Source organism: Chaetomium fimeti (genome assembly GCF_033439085.1).
Source record: "Chaetomium fimeti strain CBS 168.71 chromosome Unknown B0H64scaffold_3, whole genome shotgun sequence".
Lineage (NCBI taxonomy): Eukaryota > Fungi > Ascomycota > Sordariomycetes > Sordariales > Chaetomiaceae > Chaetomium > Chaetomium fimeti.
In genome coordinates this window covers 2,077,898-2,103,568 of record NW_026944331.1, presented here as the reverse complement: position 1 = coordinate 2,103,568, position 25,671 = coordinate 2,077,898, and the positions used below count along the sequence as shown (strand labels likewise).

The window sequence follows — 25,671 nt, the reverse complement described above, 5'->3', positions numbered from 1 at the left end:
GCTGATGAGAAAGCCTTGGTTGTCGAGCTACGCGGGCAACCCTCTATCGCCTGTCCAAGCTCAGGGAAGCTCGGCGACTGGCCCTCTACCCCCTTGGCCGTCTCAACACCCCCAGACCTGGCACCAGACCTCTTTTCACGAGAAATCCCCCTTGCAGCTACTCCAAGATAAGTGGAAGAAACATGGGTCGCATCTCATATATCCCACGTCTGCCCAGCCCGGCATTCTCCCCACAGCCGGAGGCTTGGGGCACCAGAACGCACTCGCTCCCCAGCCTCAGCTTCTTCCATCGCCGCAATTTCTTCCACCGTCCCAGCTTGTTCCGGCGTCCCAACCGCCACAGCAGTTTCATTCTCCTTCTCCCCTCCAGCTCTACCAGCAATCACAGACCCTCCAAGGCGAAGGGACCGAGGAAAGCCCGGCAACCCAACAACCCCAAGCACCCGCGCAGCCCCAACTACCACCACAGCCCAAACTACCCTCGCAGCCGAAGCTTGACTCTATGTTCCCCGACGACTCCTGGCCACAGTTCTGAGTTGGGCCCACTGCCGGTTTTCACGGTCGATTTCGCGCGTCCGAGACTTCTCGTGGTCCCTACCCTCACAAACCACGAACTCATATGCATTGTAGTATCGATACTTCCCATTATGTTTACATTTCCTAGTACTCTCTCCTCTCTCCTGGCCTCGTCACGCGCGTCCATATGGAATCCGGGGGATGGCGGCGCTTAGGCGGAGCTCAAGGGTCACTGACAGGCGTTTTGTTTCGGTCTCGAGTCATTTTCAGGAGTTTTCCTTTTAGCGAAGTTGGTGAGGGATGGTTTATGGAATACCTGATATCTTTGCGGAGAGGAGGGAGGGAAAGGTGCGATAATCGTAACAGAAGGATAGCGGAATGCAGTGCTTTGGTTGACATGCGTTTGGGTCGACACACAGAACGCGAGATGTGATCCCATGCGCATGAAGGGACGACCTTTTGGTGTAGCACTGCCGTTCTTCGCCCGCCTCCCCTGAGCGCTTTTTGCATACTTCACGTATTTAGAGAAGAAGTACCTATCTACCTAGTAACCCAACCTTTTGCAGTTCTCAAACACTGACCCTCCAAACGCCATACCATACCATGCCACGCCATGCCATGACCGAAAACACACACCCCTTTTAAACCCCGAACCGCAGAAACCAACCAACCAACCAACCCCGCGAATCACAACGGCCCCCCAAACGGATCATCCAACCCCTTTCCCTTCTGCCCCGCCCCCTCACCCAGCACGCGCCTGCGCTTGGGATCCCGCGGCAGCGCGTCCCCGAACACGGCCGCGTCGCTTGCGTTGTTGTTATTGCTGTTCTTGTTGTTGGCCTTGCTGTCGTCGCGGTCGTCCGGGTCGCCGTCCTCCGAGTCGGATTTCTTGGCCGCCTGCTCGCGCCGCGCGCGCTGCAGCTCGACGAGATTCCAGCGCTCGGGGTCGCGGCACTTGTTGAGTTTCTTGCGGAGGGGGGTGATTTGGGCTTTTATTACGGCGCGCTGTTTTCGGGGCGGTGGTTAGTGTTTGGTTCGTTGGGTTGGGTTAAAAGGGTTTGGTTGGCGGGGGGGGGGGGGGAGGAGGGGTGGGAAAGGGAAAGGGGTTGTACATTTGTCCAGTGCTCCCGCCGCTCGGGCAACTCTCGTCCCAGCATGTCCCGGCATGCCTCGATCGTGCCGAGGACCTTGTCCCGGGCGACGGACCCGATTATTTGCGCCTTGTCGTCGCTGCGGGGTGCGGGTTCCTTCGCGGGGCCGTCGGTGCCGGACGCGGCCGGTGTGTCGGCGCCGGAGTCGGTGGGCGCGGCCACGTGATGGAAGGTTTGGGTTATTAGCTGCTCGGCGAGCCCGCGGTCGGCGAGGGAGAGGGCCGCCATCATGATCTGGCTCGGCGTGTAGTGGAAGTAGGCGTCGGTTATCAGGGGGCTGAAGCGGAGGATTTCGCGGGCGCGGGTTTCCGCGGCGCCGAGGCGGGCTCGCTGCGTAGGTGACTCGGGTTAGCGGATATCTCTAAGAGTGGTAGGGGACAGGCGTACGTCAACGTTTGGGTGAGAGGCGAGCTCCATCAGGGCACCGCGAAGGGCGCGGAAGGGGTGCTTCACGTCGATGGCAAACCGAAGCCCCTGGCAGAGCAAGAATTCGCCAGCGAGAATCTCTTCCGGGTTCTCCCTGCCGAATGTCTTGACAAAACTAAGTGGGAATATGCCATGATCAGCTGCGTACTCCGAAAGTCGCTTCGGCGGAGCTGCTCACTCGGTAATGCTCACGAAGGAGCCCTCAGCCTTGCACCCAAAGAACAGGGCGACAATCAACATCTCTTGCGGCGGATATGTCATGATGCTGTTTGTAACGTAGAACCTCCTGAAAAACGCCGCAGCGGTCGCTTTGATCTCGTCCGTCATCTCGGCGTGGTCTCCTGCTCTCAGCAGCTCCGACGTGAAGAAGGTGACGAGCTGGGCCTCCTCCGGTGCGGAGAGAAACGCGGGGAGCGCGGGGGTAGACGTGCCATCGGGGTCGGGAGTGTTGGCGCTCGACGTCGGCGCGGACGTGTTGTTGGCGAGGGCAGGAAGGGAAGAGAGGCGTTCGGCGATTCTAGTTCGAGCGGCGGCGTTGGTCTTCTCGCGCATCGAAGACAACTGGGTCGGTGAGAAAGACCACAGCTGAAACTGCGATGTTTGCCGGTAACGGGCATCTTCGGTAGCCATCGTAGCAGGTTTGCCACTTACCGCGGCTGCTTGTCCAGTATCCAATGTTGATCGAGGTCCAGCGTTTCGCGGTTCACGGGCGTGATCGAGAGCTGTCTGTCGCACCGTGCTGGGGCCAGTGGATGGAATTGAGGTCTGGAACCCCACATCAAAGCTGCATGTTTAGCGCCTCTTGGCCGCAGGGATTCGCAGGTGGTCCCGCTGGAAATCCCACCCTGCCGCGACTGGTTGCATGTCGCGACAACACACGACACCAAATTTATGCCAGCCCCGGACTTTTTGGACAAGTCGGCGGCGTGTCTGAGCAAAACGCTGAAAGTTTATTCGTATAATTGATCATAACCTTTGCCTTGCGGTTTGCATGGTTAACTGTGTCTATATAGGATCACCAGGTTCAAGCAAGAACCGCGCGGAGCCAGCCCACGAAACCAAAACAACACAGAGAACCCCGAAACGCCCCCAAAACCGAACCATACCAATAGTACCAATAGTTATCCTGGACATTTCATCACCTCATTGTCGACCTCCCACCGGCCGTTTACCATGCCCGACCCAAAGAACGCAGCCAATTATGTACCGCTCTTCCCTCACCGCCCACATTAGTACGCGACCTCCCTCCTCGCCGGCACGGGCGGAGGGGGCTTCTTCGCGCGGCTCGGTGGGGGCGGGGGCGGCGCCTTCTTCAGCCCGCCCAGACCATTAAAATTACCATTAGCATTGGCATTATTACTCGGCGTCCGGCTCAGGCTCCCGACGCTGGTCGTCGAGCTGGTGCTGCGGTTGCCCCATCCAGGGCTGCCCGTGTCGCTCGCGCCGCTGTCGTCGTCGCGGTCGGCAAAGACGTCGTTGTCGCGCCCGGCGCCGTTGGGGATGGGAGCGGTCACGATCCTGCTCACGGGGCGCAGCTGGCCGCGAAGGGCGCCCACGTTGGTGGTGATGTTGTGGGTGGTGGTCGGGGTTGAGACGCTGGCGCCACGCTCGCGCGTGAGGGTCGCGCCGCCCTGGAAGCCAGCGCTGGTGTGGCTCGGCTTGCCGATTGTTGGGCGGACGGGGCCGTCGGCCTGCTGGGTGAAGGACTGCATGCGCGAGTTGGCAGGCCGGACCGGCATGCGGACGGGCGGCGCGCCGCTGGATTCGGCTTCGAAGGTGTTGGTGCGCGACAGGCGGTCGGTGTAGCTGTGGGTGCTAGCGCGGCTGCGCACGACTGGGCGCCGCTCAACCGGGCTGTAGCTTGGGGAGGCGTTGCTGGGCCAGTTCTGACGGACGCGACGGAGCTCCTCGGCAGCCCGCTCGTGGTATTCGAGTTCCGCGTCCAGGAAATGGGTTAGGTCCCGAGTGTTGTCGGCTTCCATGTCCTGGATGTCTTGCATGCGGCGCAGCACGTCCTCGGATGACTCTTCGTATTTCGCCTTTGCGCCGCGGAGCTCCTCTTCGAGACGGAAATCGTCGCGCTTGGCTTTGTGGACTCTGCCCATGCTGGTGTCATAGTTCAGGCGGCGGGTCTCAAGCTTCTTGCGGGCGGTCTGGAAACGTCTGTTAGCGAAGTGTTCGAGGCATGAGGGGTGGAGAAGGGACTGACCTGGTACTCCCTCATCATGGCCAAAGACCTCTCGAGAGACTCCAACCACGATGCGGTGGCCTGGCCGACGAAGGTCTCCTGAATGGCTGATACGCTCTCGTTGGCACGGCCCATTGTTACCAGGCAGTTGCCAAACTCGGAGTCCGGGTGGAACTCCTCGCCATGGCCGACCATGGTGCGTCCTAGGTATCCCACTGGGAGGGCTTTCTCCCTGTCCTCGGAAGGTTCAAGGTGCCGGCCCATCCACTTGACATACTGGTTCATTGACCTCTGGAGGCGCTCCATGCCTAGGAAGCAGTCAGCAAGCTGTCCCCCCCAGGCTGTGTCACAGGTGGGACAAGCGACGCACCTTCAAAGCGCAGTGCCATCTCGGTCTCGAGCATCTTGAAGTCGTCTGACATGGTGGTCTTGGCTTCGCCGCCCATCTTCTCGCCCGCCCATTGGAAGGCGCGGTCGAACTTCTTGGTGATATTCATGGTTGCTGTTGCTGGGTGTCCTCAACGTGTAAACGATGGCGTCGGGAGGAGAAAGGTCGGGAGGGAGACAGAGGGAAGAATTCGAGTCTCCGGAAGTAAATGTAAGGGGCGTCTTCTCCTTTTGGTTCCTTGCGAAAACTGCCAACGCACAGCTTGGTTCACCAACCTCTCGGTTTTGGTGTGGCTGGTCGCGGTCCAATGCTTGCAGCGAGTGACGTTTCTCAATGCGACAAGGGCAGCGTCTTAGCCAAGGCTTTGTATAGTTGCAAATGTCGTGCAGTCCAACCTTCATGCAAGACGGTCGGGTAACTGGGTCGAGAATAATAAAACGAGAGACTGAGAGACCGTCCGACCGGGAGACCAGCGTTGATAAATAACGAATGTGGTGTGGTGGTCAACAATGGGGTGGCAATAAGACTGGACCTGGATCGCCAGCGCTGGATTGCGAAACTCGCCAAACAGTTCAAAGTTGACCCCTGTCCTGGCTGCCAGGGCCAGGGAGCCAGCGGGTGCTCCAGACCAGTCGTGTTGCCGCGCTTGTGTGCAGCTGCAGGGCCTGGACAATGCCTCCTTCGTTCCTGGCTGCCAAGGCACGGGACGGGACAAGTAACCGACGGAGTGATCGATGGGCGTGCTTTCCTGGCCTGCAACAAGGCCCGAAAATGGAAGTGGCAGGAAAATGGAAAAACACGAGGTCGACTCAAAGAATGCCCCCGAAGTCCTTTCCCTTACTTTGTGCTTCGTCCTAAAAACTGACTGCTATTCTTTCACGGCGGGCAGCGCTGGAACAATGCAGCGCATACCTAACTACGAGGTTTCTCTCCATGTTACCGACGGAGCTACCTTCGTACCACACAGCGTAGACGCGCGTCTGGAATCTGTTGGGGACATGATGGCCACTTCTCCTGACCCTGGCCTCCACCCGCCTGATCGAACGGCCTGATGGGACGGTCGTATGGCAGACAGTGGCCCATTTTCAGACCTCCTGTCTGTGAACTTGGGTCCTCAACTGGTGTGTCGGATTGTGGGTGTCTGGCAACCAGTGCAGGGTTCCCCAAAAACCCACGGCTCGCCTCAGCGAACCATTTGTGAGGCGCAGCAGTTTCCACCGCTGTCACTCTTTCCCCTTCAGCGAGACGCGGACTGCACATCGCGATCCGGTCCCGCGGGATCGACTGCAATCGACGCACAGTGGCGCTCGGGAGCACACCTTTCGGAAAGAAACCCCGTCGTGCCCCTGGCGCTTGCATATCTGGGGTGCAGCGTTTTCGTGAAGTGTGGCAGACCACGCAGACATACGCCGGCCCGGGTAGCCTAAAAAGTTGAGGCGAAATTGCACCGAACGGCCCTGCTTCAGAAAGATCACACTCAATTTCGATAAATTGAATAACCGGTCCGTTGGTGGTGATAAGGGCGTGTCCTTTGTGTCCTTTCTGGCCGCATTTTGGCCCCTATCATCGATGTGAGTGAGCGACCTTGGGGCTGCTTCATCAGTTTAGACGCCGGAGAAGTCCGTGAACCGCCAAATTCAGGGGTTGGCCGCCAATCGAGCCCCCGTTGCTTCAGGTCCCCGAAACGTCCAGGTGTCGACCCCACGAAGCACCCCTGTCATCAAGCCGTTTCAGCCTCAACCGTCGATGCTCCAGTCGTTCCATCGACGATCGACCGCGCCTCGACGAAGCGCAGATCCAATTGTTAATTCCTAAAAACAGGTTATTTTAGCACCAGAGAGCATCCCAGGTCTAGCCAGCCTCGATGAGGAATAATAAGGAGTGACACCGTGACCTGGAAAGATGTTCCTGGAACGGCATTCCCAGCGGTTAAGAAAGTGGCTCGAAATAGCTTCGAGAAACGTTGCATGGCCCAAAAGTGACAGAAGTCTCCATGAAATCTTGGCATCAACGTGCCCTCCCATCTCGCTTCCGACGATCCCACGCAAGATGTGCAAACAGCAACGAGGCAGTGCGAGAGACATGGACGATCTCCCGTGGAGAGCCGAGTCGTCCTTGTTTTGAGTTTCGGTCCTGCTCCTGGGTGAAGCGTCAAACGTTGCACTCAACGGGCTTCTAGAATATTAGCTTGCTTCAGACGAAGGATCCCCGGCCATGCCACTCCGGCGCGGCTCAAAAGCGCACCAGTTCCAGCACAATCCCCGAGACAGCACGATAGCCAATTATCTGAACATGCATGTTGAAGACGCTTCTCAAATCAATGTATCTGGTCAAGACCTATAGAACAGCACCGCGCCTAGAATGACGGGTATCTTTTCAGTTACACGCCCGTGCTCACCGGTATACCCTGTATAACTAACCAATGCCAGAACCAAACGCCGCAAAAGAGGTGTGATCTTCCTGCTCCCCAACTCGGGAGGCAGCAACCGGCACCATGCTCATATATCCTACTTCCCTACCCCAGAAGACGGGATCAAACGGTCCCGCTGATGCTCAGCTCCCTGATCTCCTGCAACACCTGCTCCACCCGCGTATCCAGCTGCCCTTGGGCGTACTGCTCGCGGGTGTCGGCGTCGAGATACTGTTGGACCTGGGCCATGCGGCTGTACGCCTCGGCGCAGAAGCGCAGCTGGATCTTGACGAGCGCCTCGAACGACGGGTCGAGGTACGGCACGCGCAGGTCGATCAGCTGCGGCAGTTCCGAGCACAGCTGCTCGTTGAGCTGCTCGTACGCCGCCTTGGCCATGTCCATCTCCTTCTCGGCTCGCGGCAGCTTGGTCACGTCCTTGTCGGGCTTCTCGACGAGCTTCTTGACCTTGGCGCGGAGCGCGTCGTAGTCGAGGAGCTTGTGGCCGCGTTTTTTGATGCCTGGCCGGGATTGTCAGCAGAGAAGCGGGGGGTGGGAGCCAAGGGTATTTTCGCAGCGTACATTCGTTTACGTCGGGGAAGTATGCGCAAAACCGCGAGATGGGTTCTAGTACTGTTGTGCGGTATGGCCCATCTAGCGCCTTGATCGTCTCGGCGTCGAGGTCCTCAACAGCTTGCTTGTAACTTCTGCTGACGCCGTCCTTGGCGCCCGAGTCGCCGTAAAATGCGTCGATCGTTTCGGCAATTCGCATTTGTGAAGCCGTCATTGCTGTGACCGGCCGTGTCAGTTCCGCGATCACGCCCTCCCTGTTCGTGGGTCGCCGTACCTCGTAATGAATCCAGGTATCCCTTGGCCTCCTTTTGTAACCGCAACGAGGCCGCCTCCATTGTCCTGAATCTCCTATTGGGAGTCTTAGTATTCGTGTCTCATGGCCCATTGTCCGCGCATCTTTCCGTACCTCTCCTCGACTTCATAATCCCGGTCGTTTGTCTTCTCGACATGACCTATCCCAGCTCCGTCAGCAACACGCGGGGGGTTTCGAGAGGGCGTGAGATCAGCGGGGTCGGATCGGCGTACCGGTTTTCATCATCACCTGCGTCGTCGCGCGGTTAACATTCTTCTTGAAACCTAAGGGCGAGGTCAGCATGGGAGACCGGGAAATCAAGCGACAGCCGGGCTCAGGACGCACCCGCCCAAGACATCTTCGCGGATTGCTGTGTTCTTCCTTGCAACGGCGGATTTGGGGTATCGAAGTCGCTGAACTGCTAATCGCAGTACAAGACAGCAAAAACGTAGTACGACGGGTGGCAAGCTGGATATCGTTTGTTACTGAGAGTCTCGGGAGAAATGCGCGTCGGCGTGCTGGACAAAAGCGTGGATCCTTGCGGTGCCTGGGAGGAACAGAGTGCCCGAGTGACGAAGTTGACTGTGGCGGTGCGTCCCGCCGCTTGCAGCCCCGAGCCCCGCGCAAATGTTCCTGGCCTGGGCACCAACGACGTCAGCGCTGGCAAGCCACGAAAGCCCTCGGTGCCAAGAAGTGGACCCCTGTCACCAGCTCGCTCATCCTCCTGCAGCGCTGGGGCTTTTGTTCTGCATTGAAAATCATCGTCGGCTGGTTGAGGACATCTTCGGTCAAGCCCGGTGACTCACGCGCCGGTCGGGTGGGCGTGTCTGGACGGCACATAACAAAGCGGCTTTCGTTCTTTTGGTTAATGGTGAGATTTCTCAACTTTATTAGCACACATACCTCCCCCAACACCAAAACCACGACCACGAATTGCAGAGGAATTGCATCCATTCGACCCTTGCCGGCCTCCCACCATCGCAAGCCAACAAGACCAAGACCTCCCAATTCCCGACGCGAGACCTCGAGATTGCACAATCTCTTCCCCAAATACGAGCACGACCTTCGGAAGCCGTTCATTTATGCCTGCCGGAACAAGTCCACAGCAAGTTGCGAAGAAAGAGAAAGGGAAAAGGAAGCGCAGATCGCGTTCTCCCACAGAGACTCCAGAACAAGCATCGGCACCCATGATTATCGAAGTATCAGACACCACCATGGTAATACGACGCCTCGTCGTCATCAGCCTCGGCAACCCGGGCGAGTTGCGCAACACATACCACTCGGCCGGCCACATCGTGCTCCAGGCTCTGCAGCAAGCCATTGGCCCATCACAGCCCTCCTTCGCGGCGCAGCGCATCGGGAAGCAAAACACCCTCGCATCAATCGGGTCCCAGTACTCCCTCCTCCAGTCCCCCGCCATCATGAACGTGACCGGGCCGTGGGCGGCGCAGGCCTACCGGCAGCAGCTGGTCGACAACCGGCTCGGCGCCGAGGAGGTCGGGGTCGTGCTCGTGCACGACGACCTCGAGGAGGAGCTGGGGGTGATCAAGATCCGGGAGTGGAAGCGGAGCCCCCGCGGCCACAACGGCGTCAAGAGCGTGCACGCCGCGCTGGGCGCCAACCCCGCGGCGGGCAAGTGGGCGCGCGTCTCGGTGGGGATTGGCCGGCCGGATGCGAGGGACAAGGCCGCTGTGTCGAACTTTGTGCTGAGCAAGATTCCCAGGGCCACGAGGAACGTCTTGGAGGATAATGGTAGCCGTGGGCTGTATCAGGCGCTTGCGGAGCTGAACACCAAGTGGGGTGGTTAGATGTCGATGAAATCAGGGCTGTGGTTGAGAACTTGTATGAGTAATGATTTGTGATACCCCGTCTAGATTTCACAATATTTATTGGGAGCAGTCGGTCTTGCTTCCAGGTGTTTGCACAGGTGGTAATCAACCATATCCCCGAGTCTTTCAAACTGGTTGAACATAGTAACCAAGATGCGATCATCTAGCTTGGTTGCGTACTCCTCCCGGACTGTCGCGCCGTTCCTTTGAACGCTGGAGCTTGCCAACAGCAACCAGAAGGCGAAATCAGGCGGTGGTGTATAAGCCGAGGGGGACTTTTCTGCATATCGTCCTCACCATACCTTCCAGACTTTAACTAGGAATTGTAATTAGAGCAAAGCTAACTAATTCTATATCTCGGTGGATTCTCAGCAGAACATCCATCTGACAGATCAAACCATCGTGACCTTGGAGGGGAGCCAAGCAATGGAGACTGCGTTGTGGCAGTCAGTTTTCCAACGCCGACATAGCACCTCGGTGGTACAGCGGCAGGAGTGTGTACCAACCTAATCAACCTCCCTTGCGAAATAGTGTTGGGATCGCTGACAAGGTACAGTCCCTCTTGTTCGATTCCTGTTGTTTCCATACAAACGTTGCTGGCTTTTGTACGGCGTTTCAAGCCTTATTTTCATAACTGAACTTCGACTGGAAAGAAAAAGAAGATCAAAAAACAGTGACGAGTACAAAAGTGGTGGATCAAGGAACATTGATACTATAGTGAATGACCTCTCCCCCCTAGCACGTAAACTACCACCCAACGTACACTGTCTCTCGACTGTCTCGGCCACTCCCCTTCCCCCGGTTCCTTTACCATCAACCAACACAATGGTCATACAACGCACAAGTACCACCCATCCCACCACCCTGCCGTTCACATCACCCCTATCACCCCTACGAACTACCTAAACTCCCCTTACAACTTCGACCCCCTCTTCCTCACCCCACCCACCGGCCCCGCCCCGCTCCCCAGCCCAACCACCACACCCCTCTCCTCCCCCTCTTGGTTCGGGTCCCCCTCCAGCGACGCACGAGGGATGCTGAGGTTGCTTCCGATGCCATTGCCGTCGTACGGGCTCTCGACAGGATCCTGTCCGTCGTTGGTCTCGGCCTTGAGGTCGATGGGGTCGCCGAGCTGGGACGGGTTGGCGGGCTTGTTGCTGCGGGCCTTTTCGGCGGCGAGTTGGCGGAGGGGTTTGTGGGGCATTGTTGCGGTGGTGTTTGGGAACCTAGGGGGGTTGGAGAATGGAGTGTGCGGGATGTGGTTTGTGTTGTTGGAAGTGTTTTGGGTTGAGAAGATGTGGTGTGAAGCGTGTGGCCGGCAGATGTAGACCGTAGACGTATCACGGGAAGGTTGTGTGTATCGGGGAGTTGCACTCAGCCCACGTACATCACTTCTCTAATGCTGGACTGCTTGGTGGTTGTGGGTATCTGATGTCAGGGGATGACGTCGTGGACATCCAAGTTGGAACCGATCTCGATAAGGAATGGCTGGTCAGTGCTAGGGGGACAACCTAGAATCTGTCAGCCTGTTACGACTGGTGGGTTTATACGTATGTACTAGCACCTGGGTAAAGCTGACCGACTACATACCTAGGTAGGTAGTTTGTAGTTATGCAGAGAATAACATAATTAATCGATATAGTTAATAGGTGCCCGCAGAGTTGCGGCCGAACAGCCAGCCCGTCTCGTATGTTATGCTTTTTACTCCATTCTCTACGTGACTACGTCTCGTGGTAGGTACCACGTCTGTAAACTAATGGTGATTTGTACCGCTCATAGTAGGACCAAAACAAGGGGCAAAGCAGCGAAAGGTTTGCGTGCATCTGCCCTCGTGTGGACTCTCCTGGAACTTTGGTACAGTGTTTGTCCTGAGTACTTCATATGGCCGTTACCAAATGCTCAGACGTGTACGACAACCTTGGATCTGGCCCCCATCTTTGACCCTCGTTGGGAACTTTCAAGTCTCGGCATAGCGTTTCCATGCCCTAGTCGGCTCCCACTCGCCTGGTTCGGGATCGGAATCTTCACCTGTGATCTCAGTCTCTGGATCGCATAATGTTCATGTTGCTTTTATTGATCCTGTGGCGTAAGTCCACGAATAGGCCATCAAGGAAAGTCACATTCGTGGATCCAAAGGATCGGCGCGGCCGCAGTTTTCTAACCCCCGGGCCGCACCGGTACACGACCAGAACCGGGCGGGGAGGAACGGGCGCCTTTTAACCAGGGAACAATATCCAGAAGTTCCATTTCTACAACCCGGACGAGTTAGAAAAACGGGCCCCCATCCCCTACAGCAAGCCTGAGTGGATGTCCCTTATGCAGAATCACCTGGGTTGCAACCCCATCCTCTCCGAGAGTGCCGGGGTCCAAGCTTAACACTCCTAAAAAGAACTCCAGATTAATTACAGACATGATGCAACTGGCAAATATATAAATCATGAATTGCCCCGTCTAAGGGCAACTCTCTTTCCTGGAGCATCTCACCCTTCACACAACATTTCCTCGCCCCTGACAAGATGAAGCTCCATGGCCTTTTCGGAGCGCTGCTCTTCCACACCCTCCTCAGCCATGTCCTCGCCGTCGGCAACATCCGGAGCATCTTCCTCTTCAAGGACGTGATGAAGTCCAACACAACAGCCCTCAAGACGTCCGGGTTCAACACGCTCATCGTCTTCGGCGTCGGCGTCCTCAGCAACGGCGACATCATGTACTACTCCAACACGCCCGGCAGCAGCGACGTGCTCATCGCATCCGGCGGGTCCTACGTCGGCGGCGACGCCCTCGCGGCCAAGGTCCAATCCTTCAAAGCCGGCGACACCCTCGTCAATCGCGTCGAGATCTGCATGAACGCCCAAAACATCCGCGACCTGATGGCCAGCCCCGGCCCGGGCCCCAACACCCCGCTCTACCGCAACTTCGCGGCCCTCAAAACGGCCTGGGCCCTCGACGCCGTCAACAACGACGACGAGAGCATCTACGACACGGTCAGCACCGTCGCCTTCGCGGGCATGCTCGGCGCCGTCGGCTACCGCTACACGATCGCGCCGTACGACGCCGGGCGCATGGCCTTCTGGGCCGGGGTGGTCTCGCGCGCCAACCAGGCCAGCGCGGGCCTGGTCGACCGCGTCTACCTGCAGCTGTACGACGGCGGGGCGCGCAACGTGCCGGCCACCTGGCAGACGGCGCTGGGCATGAAGGTGGTGCCGATCCTGTGGGTGGTCAACGATTCGAAGCCGCAGTTTGGGCAGAGTCCGGCGCAGGCGAGGGGGAGGCTGGCGCAGTGGAGTCGCGAGGCCCAGGTGGCTGGCGGTGGGCTGTGGAATGATTATGATATTGAGAAGATGAATCTGGCGTATGCGTCGTATGCTGAGTATGGGTATATTTTGAACGAGATCTTTTATGATGACTAGGTAGGTAGGTAGGTTGTGAGCTGAGGGTTAGCTACGACGTCTAGTCAGAGACCTTGGCCTTTACAATTAGTGCCATGTTGAAGACCCGTGTTCGTGCGAACAGGTGGTTAGCAGTGAACAGCAAATATGAGTCTTGTGTGGCAATGGTTTCTGCTTTGTATGCATGTATATTGCATGTCTAAAGTCTAAGAGGTATCCAGTCCAGATCCAACCATTAACCGCTAAGGCGGCCGAATTATTGTCAAAGCATAGTAGGTGATAACCAACCCATATGTGAGACTTCCCAGTCATTCATCAATCATGTACTCGTAAAAAAGAAAACCCGTCCGTCAGCCTTCTACGCCACAGCGGTCAACTCCGTGGGCTTGAAGGTGCTCTCGACGGGAGCACACGTGATGGTCCGACTGCTGTAGATCTGGCCCATCTCCCACTCCTTGTTCTCCCACTTCTCATCCTCGCACTCGAGCGTCAGGTCGACTTGGCCGCGGCCAGTGAAGGTGGTACTATACCCGAGTCAGCATTCTGTGTTGTCACTAAATCAGCAAGGGAAAGGTAAAACTTACGGCCACTTCGGGTCCTTGTCGTCGCAGGTCCAGGTCTGGTTGACCCGCAGCTGGTTGGTCGGCCGCGCAAAGTCAAAGCTGGTCTCGCCGATCCTCGCGGTGTCGTTGCACTTGTAGGCGACGGTGCCGTAGAAGAAGTCGCTGAGCTGGTTGCTGGCGCCCTCGCAGTGGGTGGTGCTCTGGTCGGCGGGGTTGAGCAAGTCGAACGACACATAGCCCCATGAGTTTTGGTGGGATGGTGTCGTGAAGATGTATGAGGCGTGGAAGTCGAAGTTCTTGGCCGTCCAGGCGAACGCCCCGAACGACGTGTCTGAGCAGCCGGCCGGTGACGTGCTGCCTTCGGCAGGGCTCGGGCTCGGGACGGGAGAGGCAGATGCCAGGCCGAGGAGGGAGAGAAGGGCGAAGGGGGTGCTGAAGTACATCTTGACGGTTGTGGTTTTGGGTGGTTGCTGATGCTTGGTGTTTGTGGTTTGCGGAGAGAGCAGACTCAGAGGAGAAGAGGGCTGTGAGGGCTGGTAGATTGGAGAGGGGAACGAAATGGGATGGCGTCAAGATATGATGATCGTTGCTTGTAGATCTTCACCGTTTGGGATGTCAACCGGACTATTGGATTTGGTGGGGATGATGGTATTAGAATTCGATTCGTGCAAGACGGGCAGCCGCCTCGTTATTTATACACATAATCTGTATGCACTCGGATGCACCATGTTCACATGCGTCAGATCGCCATCCCACTTCAGCCGGGTTTCCCTCTGTTCAGGTGAGATGTTCTGTGGGATGTGGTGCTGCACCAACCACGCGATGAGGGTGGCACAGTGAACAGGCGAGGGGGCTATTCGAAGCGCCAGCCACTGTCCCGAATGGATTGTGAGCTTGTAGATCCTCTCGTGATGACGACTTGCTGTGAGACTGGGCCACAAAGAATCACAGACATCATCGGGAAAATTGGGTCCGAGGATCTGAACGGCGCGGACAGTGGCGGGCGAGGCGGGGTTGTGGGACGGGAGCTGGAAGCGGGCTTGTCCGAGCGGGCACCGGAGCTGTCTCTTTGGAAGCCTGGCTCGCCTGGCTCGAGCCGAGGAGCTCCCGTCATAGGCGGCCGCCGTGTGCTACCTGCCCTTCTGCCGCTGCAATACCACCATGGCGCCAAATTCTCTTTTTCTTGAAGCTCGTATTGTGCTGGCGGGCATCGCGTATATGCAGTGATGCAGCAAACCCGATCTCGCCTCCGCAATGTGGGATTGGGAAAAAGGCCTGGATGCAGCTTTGTTGCGGGATGGAAAGGAATCGGAGGTGGTTGGCGTCCGGGTGGCGTGGACAGGCGGGGCAGCCCGCGAAGCACAGCTGCAGAGTGCCATTTGCCGGTGGCTGACAGTCGCCTGCCGCCTGGGTCACAGTGGGGTTCTTTCTCTGCTCTTGCCCTGATTGGAAGCGGGTCAGTGTTGTTATTGGCTGAATTCAGGCCATGCTGCGAGGTTCCCCAACAGTTTTTGCCGGCCTCCGATTCTTGACCGCCGACAAAGGAAGTGCTGTGGACTCCCTACCTAACTTCCATCGTACGGATACTGCGACGTCGTCTTCACTGTTCCTCGAGTGTTCTTCAACGGTTCGGATGCACACACGCCGCGGCCATGTCCGCTCGTTAGTAAGTTTCTGAACCGGGTAATACGGGTCGCACGCATTTTTCATGAGCCACGGCGAGAAACGCGATTGGGCTGTCGTGACACGGAGCTGAACCCACCACATCGGTTTTTCTCCGCTGTAGGAGGCAACCAACTTACACAGAAATAACTTAAACGGACTCTCCGCAACCTCGGCTAAGGCAAAAGGTAACGGAACACGCAACATGGACATGACGGGTATTGGTTCAGTTTTGAGCCTGTATAGAACCTGTAGGATACCCTCATGACCTACCCACGGGCCACAATCCAACTGAATTGCTCGGGATAGTACGCTACCTCCTTACGTGGAGGGTTCTCGTTACATGGAAGGCTCTCTCTTTCCTATGTCTGATTCAGTGTTTTCTTCGTTGCGTGGCTGCCTCCAACATGATTCAAGGAACCCCCGACCCGGCTACCCAACTGCTTCTCTACGTACTTATCGTACTCAACGCCCCAAAAGTTAAAGCCTCAAGCCTTCTCACCCGTCCGGCCACCCGGCAACGCATCGAGCCCTGTATGACTGTGTCAGTCTTGGTCCAACAGCCATCAGAGTTCATATGGATCACTTACAGCCGTCGAAGTTCTCGTCCACGGTATTCGGAACGGAACACTTGTTCATCTCCTCGACGCTCTGGGTCTTGAGCGTCGGGCAGTTGACGTAGCACGGTGAGTCCATGGCCCGCTGCAACGAGTCGTCCTTCCAGCCAAACATGTAGTCGCCGTGGGAACCGAACCCGGTGCTACTGAGTGTCAGCATGTTCGTTCTTCTCTCTTTCCCATTTAGCCCCCAAGGCGCCCAAGAGAAGACTTACGTATCATCCATCGACCACACGAACGGCTGGGATCCATCCTCAGGCCACAGCTCCGGGTCGTTATACTTGGACGTATCCCAAATGGTCTCATACATCAACTGCGGCACGCGCACGGGGTGCGACTCGGGGCAGGGACCACCGCTCTCAAAGGTACCCAACTCCGGGTACGACATATGGCTCATGTGGTCGGGGCTGTCGAGGTTCTTGCCGTCCCAGCAGGTCGGGAAGCGGACGTTGGCCATGATGCCGGCCGGGCACGGCTCCTTGGGGAAGTCCATGGACTCGGGGAAGCGGGTGCCCATGTCTTGGAGGCACGTGTAGGTGATCTGGCGGAAGCGGTTGGCCTGCTCCTTGGTGCGGTACGCCGCCTCGCCGACCAGCATGCGGAAGCCCGTCTTGAAGGCCGTCACCTTGGACGTCTGCTCGTAGTTGGCCAGCCCGTCCTGCATGTAGTAGACCGTCATGCCGCCCGTCTGGCCCTCGAACCCGACGTTGGGGATCTGCGGCACCCGCTGGTACGTGCCGTTGCGCGCCTTGAAGAAGAGCACCGCCGTCCAGTAGTTGGAGAAGTCCTCGGTGAACTGGCACGTCGTGCATGCGGCTTTCTCGGCGATGTCGCCCGCCTCCGCGTCCATGGTCACGTTGAAGGCATCCTGGTCCCGGTCGGTTAGTCCATTGATTGTTACCTCTGGGCACAGAAGGGCTCTATTAACTTACACCGCCAATGATTTGATGGAGATGCGGCGAGGGGTTGGAGCCGGGGTTGACGAGAGGGTCCAGGCGCTCAACGACGAGCTGCGAGCACCCAAAGCGAAGCAGAGCTGACGCCGGCGCAACGAGCGCCAGCGCGGCCAACGAGTTCATGTGCATGTTGACGTTATCCGAGGGGTGTCCTTTCCGGTTTTTACTTGAGAGTTTTCTTTCACTCCTAGCGGACTTCGTTGGGCTGGGTTATCTGATGACGGCAACGGCGGGGACAATGTCGGACATCCCATGGAACGGGAACCCGGGAGTTATATATGCATGCCTTGTTGCCAGCCTGCGTTGTTAATTCTTCACCGGCTGCGATCCGGCCGGTTCCTCCTGAGCCGCCTTCAAGTTACACGTGGGTGGGGGGACGGGAGGGTAATCATAATCTATTTCTTTGATCGACATGCTTCTAGTGTGGACCTCGACCCGGGTTAGTTTGTGTGAAGGAGGATTGTGTGGCGTTGAGGTGGTCGTCGTACAGTTCTGACCACCGGAGCTAATCTCGTGGGAATTGCCGACCTTTATTGGGGTTTCCATGCAATCTATTTACTTTACCATCGTTACATGTCCCGAACTTCCCGTCGAACGAAACCCCGCACGCAGCAGGAACCGGCCCTGCTCTCGGATGACCGGTGTTGATGATTGGTCCACAAGACCCGGCTGGGCCAATATACACAGCTATTTTCCCGGTTTGGCGGCGTTGATTGTCACTGCCATGCGCCGTCCTTGGGGGGCAGGCCTTCTAGAAGGCCGATCATGCTTCCTCGACTGCGCTCTCGTCTTCAGCCTGTTCATCTTTCCCATGTCAGATGGGCTTGGAAGTTCCATGGAAGCTGCCAAGGCTTCTCTGGAAATTATAGAACTCACCGCAGTCGGCCTAGGCTCAGATCGGCTGCTCCGAGGGAGTGAAGGTTGTAATATAAGCCGGCGATGGTTTAGTCCAGCAGTTGAAAGCCTCGGTTTGGACTGGGGTATGAAACTAAAGGATTATGGTTGGTTCATTGACTACCATTACCAGCTATAGGTACCCACCCAGGGAGTGTCAAAAGTCATGATCTTGGGGGTTGGGGTTTGAGCTTATTGGGTTATTAGATCCACAAGGTAAAGTCCCTTGATACCGAGATAGTTTACCTCATAGTGCACTTCGCACAAGAAGTCTCCTTCTTTTTGCATTTCACCCAGCAAGGAAGAAGAGGAAGGAATGGTAATGTGACAAGAGGGAGACAGGCAGGGTAGTAACATGTGCTGGCCCGGGCCAGTAAAGATAAATTCGAGTTGAATTATTCTACTAGTGGAGTGGTAAGCTGAACGGCGACCCTCCTGAAGGTAAAGGTTCCCATTCTCACCAATGACGTTTGCCACCGTCCACTCCCGCATATCCCTCTCAAGGGTAACACGGTTTGATCGACAGGACAGTTTTGCACTTCAAACAGATCACGACGCATAGGGCAGGCCCATAAAGTCATATTCATCATTATTCTAGGCGAGATGGTGTGGCAGATACCTTGACTCCTATTCCGCATCCAGAGGCGCCCGAGGTGGTGTGTTGTTGACCTGCACTCCGCCACGCTTCTTCTCGTGGCTGTCTGGCATGGGCAGGGCCCACCCGCCCTCGCCCTCCGGGGTCGCCAGCCACAGCCGTAAAAGATGGCGTCGCGGTGCCGGAGGAGCAAAGTCTGAATGGCTGTCAGTACGATCCAAAGGTTAAACAGAAAGACCAGGTACTCACCCTTATACGCCGTCCTCGCATGCAACAAGTGCGCATTGCTCACAAACTGAATATCCCCCACCTCCAGCACCATATGCAGCGCCTCCCTCTGACAAACCTCCTCCAGCACCTCCATCGCCCTCTTCTGCTCCTCACTCAGCGGCGGCACCACCCCCTTCTCCTCAAACCGCTTCAAACTCCTCACATAATACGGATCCCACTTCATATACACCCTCCCCTTGCCCCCAGTCTCCAGATACACGACCGCCTGGCGGATCCACTCCCCCTGGCCCTCCCCCACCTCCCCCTTCCGATCAAAATACCACACCGGCCTCGTCAACAACTCCGCCACATCCGGATACTCCCGCTGCAGCACGTTCCACACCCGATGCACGCTCACCACATCACTCTCCCCGCCCTCCGCCGCCCTGTGCACGCACAACAGCCCCACCAAATCCGCATCATCGGCATGGAAGAACTGCCGCGCCGCGGTGCGGTAGATGCGCACCGAGTCGATCTGCGCCGGGTCGTCGCCCACGTCCTTGACGTGGCCCAGCACGTGGCCGCGGCCGTTCTGCGAGACGGCGTACCCGAGCTGCGCGCCGAGGCCGAGGTAGGCCGCGGCGGTTTTGAGCGGGGTCCAGGTCTGGGAGGGGAAGTTTTTGAGGAGGGTGAAGCCGGCGCCGTTGAGGAGGGTTTCGCGGAGGGATTGGAGGGTGGGGGACAGGGTGGGGAGGGGGAAGGTGGATTTGGAGATGGCGGTTAGGGGCTGGTTTGAGGCGAGGAAGGTGTCGGTGGCGGCGGAGAGCTCGGCCAGGTCGGAGGGGGTGAGCGGGTGGATCCAGCGGGAGGGGTTGGAGGTGAATTCGGAGGCTTGCCAGACGGTTGGGCCGGTGATTTGCTTGGGGAAGGCGGAGTAGGGCTTTAGGAGGTCGTAGAGGGGTGGGTGCTGGCCTGAGGTGCGGATGCCGTCGGGGAAGATGTTGCGGGGGGCGTCATCGTTCCGCTTGGAGGGCTGTGGGAGGTTCTGCTGGACCTCGTCGATGAGGAGTCCGGGTGCCATTGTTTTTGTTGGTTCTGGTTTGGAAGGTTACCGGAGTGGAGGGGTTAAGTGGGTGTCGGGAGCTGTCTGACTAGGAGAAGGGGACAGATAACAAGGCAACTTGGGAAGGGTTAGACGACCAGAGAGCGGCGGATGAACAACGGGGTACAGACAGTTGGAAGGCGAAAATGCAGGTATAAGTACTACCCCGGATCCGAACACGGCACCATCGGTGGTCGCCGGCCGGAGAATGACGTGATTCCCGTTGGACCCATCGGCAAGGAGCTAAGATGGGGATTACTTTACGTTTTTAGCGACTTGGTTACTATGAACAGCGTGCCTTGTGTCGTTGCGATATCGAATCAAGGGATGGCGTGCTTATTGCCCGCCATGTTGTGTAACCATCGCCCCGCAATTTCCACCTCGATCCTACCGAAGCCATGCCCGGTCTGGTAGCAAGCATCTGATCGTGTCATCTCTCGGGAATCTTTGCCCAGTGTGAGGGATCGAGTGCCGTGCAGACCACCTTGATGTTGGGGTAGACCTCGGCTCGAACGTGGCTCCGCGGCCCGTTGAGGTGTGGGTGTTGAGGACGAACCAACGAGTCTCGGGATCGAGAACGTTGTAATGAAGGCACAAAGTAACCAATAACCACTGAAGTATTCTATGGTAGTAGTTAAACTCAAGAGCTTTCATATTTAATGGGAGATGTCCACTACAAACGCGGGGGGTGATATTGTTATTTAGGGGTAGGTGAGTGTGAGCTTGCCTTTAGGGTAACGATCCCCGTATATTCATCTCCAACCAGCGCAGAATATCATACACAAACAACCTAATGATGTCGACTATTGCATCCAAAATCCACAAACGAGGGCCCCGTGACAAGATAGCTCACGGAAGAAGCCTCTTTAGCGGATGGGCTTCTGTGTTGAAGACATATTCATCCAAGCTGATGAGATCGGGCTCGCTAAAGATCAAGTAGAAATACTTGAGCGTTTCGCCCAGCCAAAAGCTCTCCATCGAGTCGCTCTGTCCGGGTTTCCCCTCGGTGATGGTGATATCGTTGAGAGCCGAGTTGGCCAACGGGGTCTTGGTGTTCTCCTCGATGGCCTCGAACATTTTCCATGCTGACTCGAGAAGGTCCTTGCGACCGGTGATACGGTACAGTATGAAGACACTCTCGATGGCTTCGGGTCGCAGGATATACCGGGCGTCGTCGATGGAAACGAAGCCCTTCGGGATCCGTTTATGAGTAATGATTTCATCACCATGCTTCGGATCCATGTCGCCATCCAAACCAGCCTTGGTGAGCACTGCCCGCCGCCACTTCTCCTCATCCCACGGGCAGTGGTCGGCTGACTCGCAAGCCAGCATCTGGAACCACTCGGGCATGATTCCCAGGGGCATGGCCTGGTACGTCCAGATACAGCCGTCAGTCAATTTCTCGCCCTTGTCCACGTGGGTTTCGTTGTTGACAAGTTTCCCGCCGAGAGCGAACATGCCTCCGGCAAAGCACACGAGGTGCTGTCCTTCTGGTTGCAGCTTCCGGGTGGGCTCGTCGTTGTCCGTGCGGGACCTGACCAAACCAGACACGAGAACGTCCTTTTCGTCTGGCAGCATCGGCCGGAATAGGTTGTGTTGGATGGCGGTATCCATCGATTGCTCGTACATTTCCCGGTAGATAGGTAGCAGGCCACCGGCGAGCGCATACGTCTTTGGGAGGTATTCATACAGCGAATCGGCCATGGCGCCAAGGGTATATTCGTAGTGTTGAGCGAAGTCTCCCTTCCGGGCGTTGACCACAACTGGCCACATGCCCGGGAGGCGGGTGGTCTGCTGCTGTTCCCGGAGGAGCTCGATGATGCGCTGCACGGCGTCGTACCACTTGGCATCGCCTGTCAGAATCGACAGGCGTATGAACTCGAGCGAGAAGGAGCCGATCTCAGCGAGGAGGGTGTGATCCTGGGCGACCTGGGATTTGCCCCAACCCGCCGCCCACGCATTCCATCTGGTCAGCGGCATCCGGTTGGGCGTGTCGAAAGCGATGTAAAGCATCTCGCCGACTTCTCTGGCCTTGGTGAGCAGGCGCTTGTCACCACTGAGATCGTATGCAGCGAGGAAACCACCTAGGTAGCGAATGTTGGTCTCGAAGACGTTGATGTCCTGGTTTGGGACCTTGTCAAAGCTGATCTTTGATGTTGCAGCAACTGCGTGTTCAAATTCTTCCTTCAAGCCCATGATCCACAGCGTGTCGAGGCTGTCCACCAAGGTAGCCCCCCATCCGCCAAAGGGGTTGTGTCTGGCCCCGCTAATAGGCTTCAGTTCGTCGCTCATCCAGGCAAGTTTGCGGTACGACTTCCAGCATCGTTGGAAGGAGGCCAGGACGGCATCTTGGCGCTTGAGGCGTACGTCACGGTCCGAGTCGGACTCTGGGCCAAAGTCTTTCTGCACCTTGGGTAGAGCGAGCGGTTGTCTTGTTGGGAGGGCCCGCATATCCTTGACCGGGAATTTGGGCTTCATTTTGGCCCATTTTGATTTTATTTTGGGGGCGATGCCAGCATCGGTGTTGAGCCCAGAATTGGTCAAGAAACTGGAGTCGCTCGCGTTAAGACGGTGGAAGGCATAGAGGAAGAAGAGAATGAAGGCGGCGAAGACAAAGGCCCATGTTTTTCGTCTCCCAAACGTCGGCATCTTGGGCGTTGGAGTAGGCTGCACGAACTACAGCCTCCGTTGCTGTCGTTGCGGCTGTGAAGGTTTGAGGTCTGCATTATGTTGCCCTGGGGTCGGGTTTCAAACTCAGCTGAGTGCCGGCTGTGCCGTGCTGCCGACTCTCCTCGTGGTGGCGTGTTGACGATTACGGCCTGGGCGTAAAGCGGGGGTGGATTTCGCATTTTGGTTGGCAACTGGTGATAATAATTACCAAATATTGAAAACACGTGTAATATTACGCCAACCATCTCCTGTGTACTGCGTATCCTATCTCCGAGGAAGTGAATTGCAATTTTGGTTTTCAATTTGGGCTAGGGTTAGGGGTGGGCGACGACTGGAGAACGCTTTGCAACACGAGCCCTGTTTCCAGTTCATCCATCAGTCCACATATACAAACGACGACGCTTCGCTCCACTCCACCAACTCGGCCGACCCCCCATCGCTGAGAAGCTGAGCATGATACGCTTCGTCCTCAAGATACCACCAGTCCGACTCCGTGTACGACGGCGCAGGTTCTGCAACTTGAACCTCTTGTCGTCGACGATGATTCCCCTTCCTCCCCTTCTTCCTTGCTTCCACAAACCGGACAGTGTACGGACACATGTAATCGTCCCCGTCAATACCATCATGGTCCACCTGAAGGTCCTCGGCGGCAATGAGTCCGCGTCGAAGAAGTTCTGCAATCTCCCTGTCCTCGACGGTTGCATCGGCTGCAATTGGTTCCTGGCCCCGTGGCCACGCTTTCCGATTCGCGGCATGTATCCTTGCGACGTCGCCGTCGTCGTCGGATGCCAGACTAACGCCCTCATCAATCATGCGTTTTGGTCCGGTGCTTGATTTTGCTTGTCGCTGCTGTGTTTTCTTTGCGTCGACCTCGTGATATTGTTTCGGCTTTGGCGTTGACTTGGCTGCAGCGGGCAACGGCGACGCCTCTGCCTTCTCTGTCCCAGAGTCCGTCTCACTATCCACCTCAGCTGGCGTCCTCTCATCAACATGAAGCTTCCTCAGCCGGTCAAAAATCGAGACCCCAGTATTCGGACGGATAGGCAAGTAGTCCGGAACTCCTTTGTCCTCGGCCTTGGCTGCCGCCATCATGGCCCTCCTGTAGGCTTTGGATAGCGTCTTATTTCGCTTCGCTGCGTTCTCCATGCGCACGCGTTCGCACGCCTCCCATTTTGCGCGCAGCGTCTCTTTGGACCGATAAAGGCCGCGGAGACATGGTCGTTGCGTCCAGCTTCCCCTCACGCGACACCACTCGCACTCGTACCAGTCCCATTGATCGCTGTACCGGCCCATGGTATTTTAGGTATTTTGCGTGTTTTGTGTGTTTGTGGGTGGGGTGTTGAGAGAGAAGGAATGTAAATTGAGAGGCGTACGTTGGTGTTGTTGATTTACCTATGCAAGGGGGTTGTGTTGGATTACTGACCGGTGACTCTTACACCGGCCGAGTGACTTTGTCCGTGGTTGAAGAGAATATCTGGACTGATTCATTTTAGGGGCCTCTATTTATGGGATCTCTAGCGAGCAGCCCCCAAATGGCTTATCCAGCACCGCCCCGGCTCGGCTGTATGATACATCACTGCAAGGACTTTATGCAGTTGCAGCCGTGGTATCGCGGCTGTTGCCTGTTGGTCTTCTCACAAATGCGCCTGAAAAAATTGAATTTATCCCTGTAAACGGTCTTACCCCGTACCTGCCCAGGGCAACTCGGCCGCTACACATTGCAAACACCAGGTCCAGAGTCGCGGTTTCACTCTCTCTCTAACAACTACGGCTTCTGGTCCTAGTTGTTCAAAAGGCCCGCTTTCCTGTCCTCATAGCTGCGGTTCTAGACCACTCCAAGCAGATACGGAACTTCTAGCAGCAAACAAACAAAAAAGCGGACAAGCCATCAGGCCTCATCAACCCCAACACCGCCCACCAGGCCCAAATCCTGTACTCCCAAGGCCTCCATTATTTTCCCAAGCCCCTGTTCCTCGCCCTGCATGGTGGCGTACTTGTCGTTGTCGACCCAACCTACCGTGTTCCCTCCGCCAAAGTCAAGCACGACGGCGTCACCGTTGTCATCGATGAGAATGTTGTGGGTCTTGAGATCTCGCCAGAGAATTCCTACGCCATGCAGGCCCGCCACAGTCTCCTTAATCTGCCACGCCCACCTCTGCCGCGACGATGGGGTCGCTTCACTGGCTGGGATGGTGCCTTCTTTAACACCGGCCAGGATGGTGTGGAGACTGTGGTGCTTATGAGGGATGTAGGAAAGCAGGATGCCGACCACTCCGCGGTGGGATCGTATGATGCCTATGGAAACATGAATATCAGCCCCTAGGCCATGACTGGGATTGTGCCTACCTACCTTTTAGCTCGGGTATCTTGAACTTGACCCCGGCCGCTCTTATTTTCAGATACGTCGCAAGTTCATCGCCAACTGCATGTTCAAAGAGGTCAAGCGAGGCCTTGCAAACCATTTCTTCACCGTCCACCGTTACCGCCGAGACCAAGTGTTGTAGACGCCGAACCAGGATAACCTGCGATGGCTTGACAACAAGAAGATCGGTGGTGTCAAGGTCGAGTCCAATTGCCCGTAGCCTCTCGTCGGGTACGGGTGGGTGGCGCTCTGGGATCCCCGTGTAGCCGTCCAGCGTCAGACACGTCAGCTTGTTGCCCTCCGTGAGAACTTGTAGAGCATAGGTCGGGCGGTAGAGCTCGTCCTGCAGTGTTTGCACCGCCGGTAGCTGGCTCGGTGCCAGGCGCCGCATGGTCGGGAGGCACACATCGGCGGCCAGGTCAGCCAGCTGCATTTTCAGCCGTTCGGTTGCTTCTTGGTTTGCCGCGTCCCGCGCCGCGTCCCCTTCAAGCATGGACAGGTCGATGATTTCGTTGATGATTTTGCCTTCGATGGACTCGTCGTAATCGTAATCAACAGGAACCAAGGCTTCACCAGCATCGTCGGGGGTAGCTGCGACAACGCGGAACAACACACCGTTGAACACAAAGTTGAACACAATGGACCCAACAGAATTCCGTAGAGACCTCGTTCCGATATATCGGGGCCGCGTGTTCTCGATATTTGACATGGTCACGTGCCGGCTCGGTTGGGAAAGTCAGGAAATGCCTTAAGGAAGAGGAAAGCAGATTTCAGGTACGGATGAGAAGATTGTGACGAGTGTTCAAAAGGGCAGGGCTGTGAACTGGGCTGGGTTGTTGCCTACCTACCCCTCTCTTCCAGAACAAACACAACATTGAAAC

At 56.8% G+C, this 25,671-nt stretch overlaps 12 protein-coding genes across 12 annotated transcripts; 2 read left to right on the top strand and 10 right to left on the bottom strand.

The window, feature by feature from the left end:
- Nucleotides 1–1,082: 1,082 nt before the first annotated feature.
- B0H64DRAFT_121291 (cyclin-like protein) lies at nt 1,083–2,940 on the bottom strand. Its single transcript, XM_062797951.1, has 4 exons — nt 2,272–2,940; nt 2,055–2,208; nt 1,629–1,997; nt 1,083–1,521 (listed from the first exon to the last, which is right to left on the bottom strand). The coding sequence occupies exons 1-4, from the start codon at nt 2,721–2,723 to the stop codon at nt 1,204–1,206; spliced, it is 1,293 nt and encodes a 430-aa protein (XP_062660751.1). The 5' UTR covers nt 2,724–2,940; the 3' UTR covers nt 1,083–1,203.
- Nucleotides 2,941–2,977: 37 nt separating this feature from the next.
- On the bottom strand, nt 2,978–5,207 carry B0H64DRAFT_391669 (uncharacterized protein). The gene is made up of 3 exons (XM_062803491.1): nt 4,652–5,207; nt 4,303–4,589; nt 2,978–4,246 (listed from the first exon to the last, which is right to left on the bottom strand). Exons 1-3 carry the CDS (start codon nt 4,776–4,778, stop codon nt 3,323–3,325), a joined length of 1,338 nt encoding a protein of 445 aa, XP_062660750.1. The 5' UTR covers nt 4,779–5,207; the 3' UTR covers nt 2,978–3,322.
- A 1,759-nt stretch (nt 5,208–6,966) lies between these two features.
- B0H64DRAFT_391667 (BAR domain-containing protein) lies at nt 6,967–8,551 on the bottom strand. The gene is made up of 6 exons (XM_062803490.1): nt 8,287–8,551; nt 8,175–8,225; nt 8,056–8,101; nt 7,924–7,997; nt 7,659–7,865; nt 6,967–7,597 (listed from the first exon to the last, which is right to left on the bottom strand). Exons 1-6 carry the CDS (start codon nt 8,297–8,299, stop codon nt 7,203–7,205), a joined length of 786 nt encoding a protein of 261 aa, XP_062660749.1. The 5' UTR covers nt 8,300–8,551; the 3' UTR covers nt 6,967–7,202.
- A 604-nt stretch (nt 8,552–9,155) lies between these two features.
- Nucleotides 9,156–9,749, top strand: B0H64DRAFT_416408 (peptidyl-tRNA hydrolase; the record flags this gene model as incomplete). The annotated part of the gene is made up of 1 exon (XM_062805165.1): nt 9,156–9,749. One exon carries the CDS (start codon nt 9,156–9,158, stop codon nt 9,747–9,749), a length of 594 nt encoding a protein of 197 aa, XP_062660748.1.
- A 756-nt stretch (nt 9,750–10,505) lies between these two features.
- Nucleotides 10,506–10,974, bottom strand: B0H64DRAFT_440706 (uncharacterized protein; the record flags this gene model as incomplete). The annotated part of the gene is made up of 2 exons (XM_062806500.1): nt 10,506–10,517; nt 10,720–10,974. 2 exons carry the CDS (start codon nt 10,972–10,974, stop codon nt 10,506–10,508), a joined length of 267 nt encoding a protein of 88 aa, XP_062660747.1.
- A 1,192-nt stretch (nt 10,975–12,166) lies between these two features.
- B0H64DRAFT_339040 (uncharacterized protein) lies at nt 12,167–13,268 on the top strand. The gene has a single exon (XM_062801192.1). The coding sequence runs from the start codon at nt 12,287–12,289 to the stop codon at nt 13,178–13,180; it is 894 nt and encodes a 297-aa protein (XP_062660746.1). The 5' UTR covers nt 12,167–12,286; the 3' UTR covers nt 13,181–13,268.
- Nucleotides 13,269–13,478: 210 nt separating this feature from the next.
- Nucleotides 13,479–14,458, bottom strand: B0H64DRAFT_121216 (uncharacterized protein). Its single transcript, XM_062797950.1, has 2 exons — nt 13,744–14,458; nt 13,479–13,683 (listed from the first exon to the last, which is right to left on the bottom strand). The coding sequence occupies exons 1-2, from the start codon at nt 14,163–14,165 to the stop codon at nt 13,518–13,520; spliced, it is 588 nt and encodes a 195-aa protein (XP_062660745.1). The 5' UTR covers nt 14,166–14,458; the 3' UTR covers nt 13,479–13,517.
- Nucleotides 14,459–15,872: 1,414 nt separating this feature from the next.
- On the bottom strand, nt 15,873–17,321 carry B0H64DRAFT_457252 (uncharacterized protein; the record flags this gene model as incomplete). The annotated part of the gene is made up of 4 exons (XM_062807369.1): nt 16,934–17,321; nt 16,217–16,869; nt 15,975–16,144; nt 15,873–15,916 (listed from the first exon to the last, which is right to left on the bottom strand). Exons 1-4 carry the CDS (start codon nt 17,084–17,086, stop codon nt 15,873–15,875), a joined length of 1,020 nt encoding a protein of 339 aa, XP_062660744.1. The 5' UTR covers nt 17,087–17,321.
- A 1,094-nt stretch (nt 17,322–18,415) lies between these two features.
- Nucleotides 18,416–20,051, bottom strand: B0H64DRAFT_339034 (uncharacterized protein). The gene is made up of 2 exons (XM_062801191.1): nt 18,696–20,051; nt 18,416–18,642 (listed from the first exon to the last, which is right to left on the bottom strand). Exons 1-2 carry the CDS (start codon nt 19,735–19,737, stop codon nt 18,479–18,481), a joined length of 1,206 nt encoding a protein of 401 aa, XP_062660743.1. The 5' UTR covers nt 19,738–20,051; the 3' UTR covers nt 18,416–18,478.
- A 332-nt stretch (nt 20,052–20,383) lies between these two features.
- Nucleotides 20,384–22,563, bottom strand: B0H64DRAFT_391652 (glycoside hydrolase). Its single transcript, XM_062803489.1, has one exon. It carries the CDS (start codon nt 22,405–22,407, stop codon nt 20,608–20,610), a length of 1,800 nt encoding a protein of 599 aa, XP_062660742.1. The 5' UTR covers nt 22,408–22,563; the 3' UTR covers nt 20,384–20,607.
- A 144-nt stretch (nt 22,564–22,707) lies between these two features.
- Nucleotides 22,708–24,107, bottom strand: B0H64DRAFT_391651 (uncharacterized protein). The gene has a single exon (XM_062803488.1). The coding sequence runs from the start codon at nt 23,719–23,721 to the stop codon at nt 22,804–22,806; it is 918 nt and encodes a 305-aa protein (XP_062660741.1). The 5' UTR covers nt 23,722–24,107; the 3' UTR covers nt 22,708–22,803.
- On the bottom strand, nt 24,071–25,609 carry B0H64DRAFT_473366 (uncharacterized protein). Its single transcript, XM_062807990.1, has 2 exons — nt 24,779–25,609; nt 24,071–24,723 (listed from the first exon to the last, which is right to left on the bottom strand). Exons 1-2 carry the CDS (start codon nt 25,497–25,499, stop codon nt 24,317–24,319), a joined length of 1,128 nt encoding a protein of 375 aa, XP_062660740.1. The 5' UTR covers nt 25,500–25,609; the 3' UTR covers nt 24,071–24,316.
- Nucleotides 25,610–25,671: the final 62 nt, after the last annotated feature.

Coding starts and splice junctions, on each gene's coding strand:
- B0H64DRAFT_121291 (XM_062797951.1), bottom strand. CDS start 2,723: ATGGCTACCGAAGATGCCCGTTACCGGCAAACATCGCAGTTTCAGCTG. Junction 2,209..2,271: donor TCCTTCGTGAGCATTACCGA/GTGAGCAGCTCC, acceptor ATTCCCACTTAG/TTTTGTCAAGACATTCGGCA. Junction 1,522..1,628: donor GGCGGGAGCACTGGACAAAT/GTACAACCCCTT, acceptor CCCCGAAAACAG/CGCGCCGTAATAAAAGCCCA.
- B0H64DRAFT_391669 (XM_062803491.1), bottom strand. CDS start 4,778: ATGAATATCACCAAGAAGTTCGACCGCGCCTTCCAATGGGCGGGCGAG. Junction 4,590..4,651: donor GATGGCACTGCGCTTTGAAG/GTGCGTCGCTTG, acceptor ACTGCTTCCTAG/GCATGGAGCGCCTCCAGAGG. Junction 4,247..4,302: donor CCATGATGAGGGAGTACCAG/GTCAGTCCCTTC, acceptor AGACGTTTCCAG/ACCGCCCGCAAGAAGCTTGA.
- B0H64DRAFT_391667 (XM_062803490.1), bottom strand. Junction 7,998..8,055: donor GATTATGAAGTCGAGGAGAG/GTACGGAAAGAT, acceptor GACTCCCAATAG/GAGATTCAGGACAATGGAGG. Junction 7,598..7,658: donor CTTCCCCGACGTAAACGAAT/GTACGCTGCGAA, acceptor AATCCCGGCCAG/GCATCAAAAAACGCGGCCAC.
- B0H64DRAFT_339040 (XM_062801192.1), top strand. CDS start 12,287: ATGAAGCTCCATGGCCTTTTCGGAGCGCTGCTCTTCCACACCCTCCTC.
- B0H64DRAFT_121216 (XM_062797950.1), bottom strand. CDS start 14,165: ATGTACTTCAGCACCCCCTTCGCCCTTCTCTCCCTCCTCGGCCTGGCA. Junction 13,684..13,743: donor GACAAGGACCCGAAGTGGCC/GTAAGTTTTACC, acceptor ACTCGGGTATAG/TACCACCTTCACTGGCCGCG.
- B0H64DRAFT_339034 (XM_062801191.1), bottom strand. CDS start 19,737: ATGGCACCCGGACTCCTCATCGACGAGGTCCAGCAGAACCTCCCACAG. Junction 18,643..18,695: donor TGCGAGGACGGCGTATAAGG/GTGAGTACCTGG, acceptor ACAGCCATTCAG/ACTTTGCTCCTCCGGCACCG.
- B0H64DRAFT_391652 (XM_062803489.1), bottom strand. CDS start 22,407: ATGCCGACGTTTGGGAGACGAAAAACATGGGCCTTTGTCTTCGCCGCC.
- B0H64DRAFT_391651 (XM_062803488.1), bottom strand. CDS start 23,721: ATGGGCCGGTACAGCGATCAATGGGACTGGTACGAGTGCGAGTGGTGT.
- B0H64DRAFT_473366 (XM_062807990.1), bottom strand. CDS start 25,499: ATGTCAAATATCGAGAACACGCGGCCCCGATATATCGGAACGAGGTCT. Junction 24,724..24,778: donor CAAGATACCCGAGCTAAAAG/GTAGGTAGGCAC, acceptor ATGTTTCCATAG/GCATCATACGATCCCACCGC.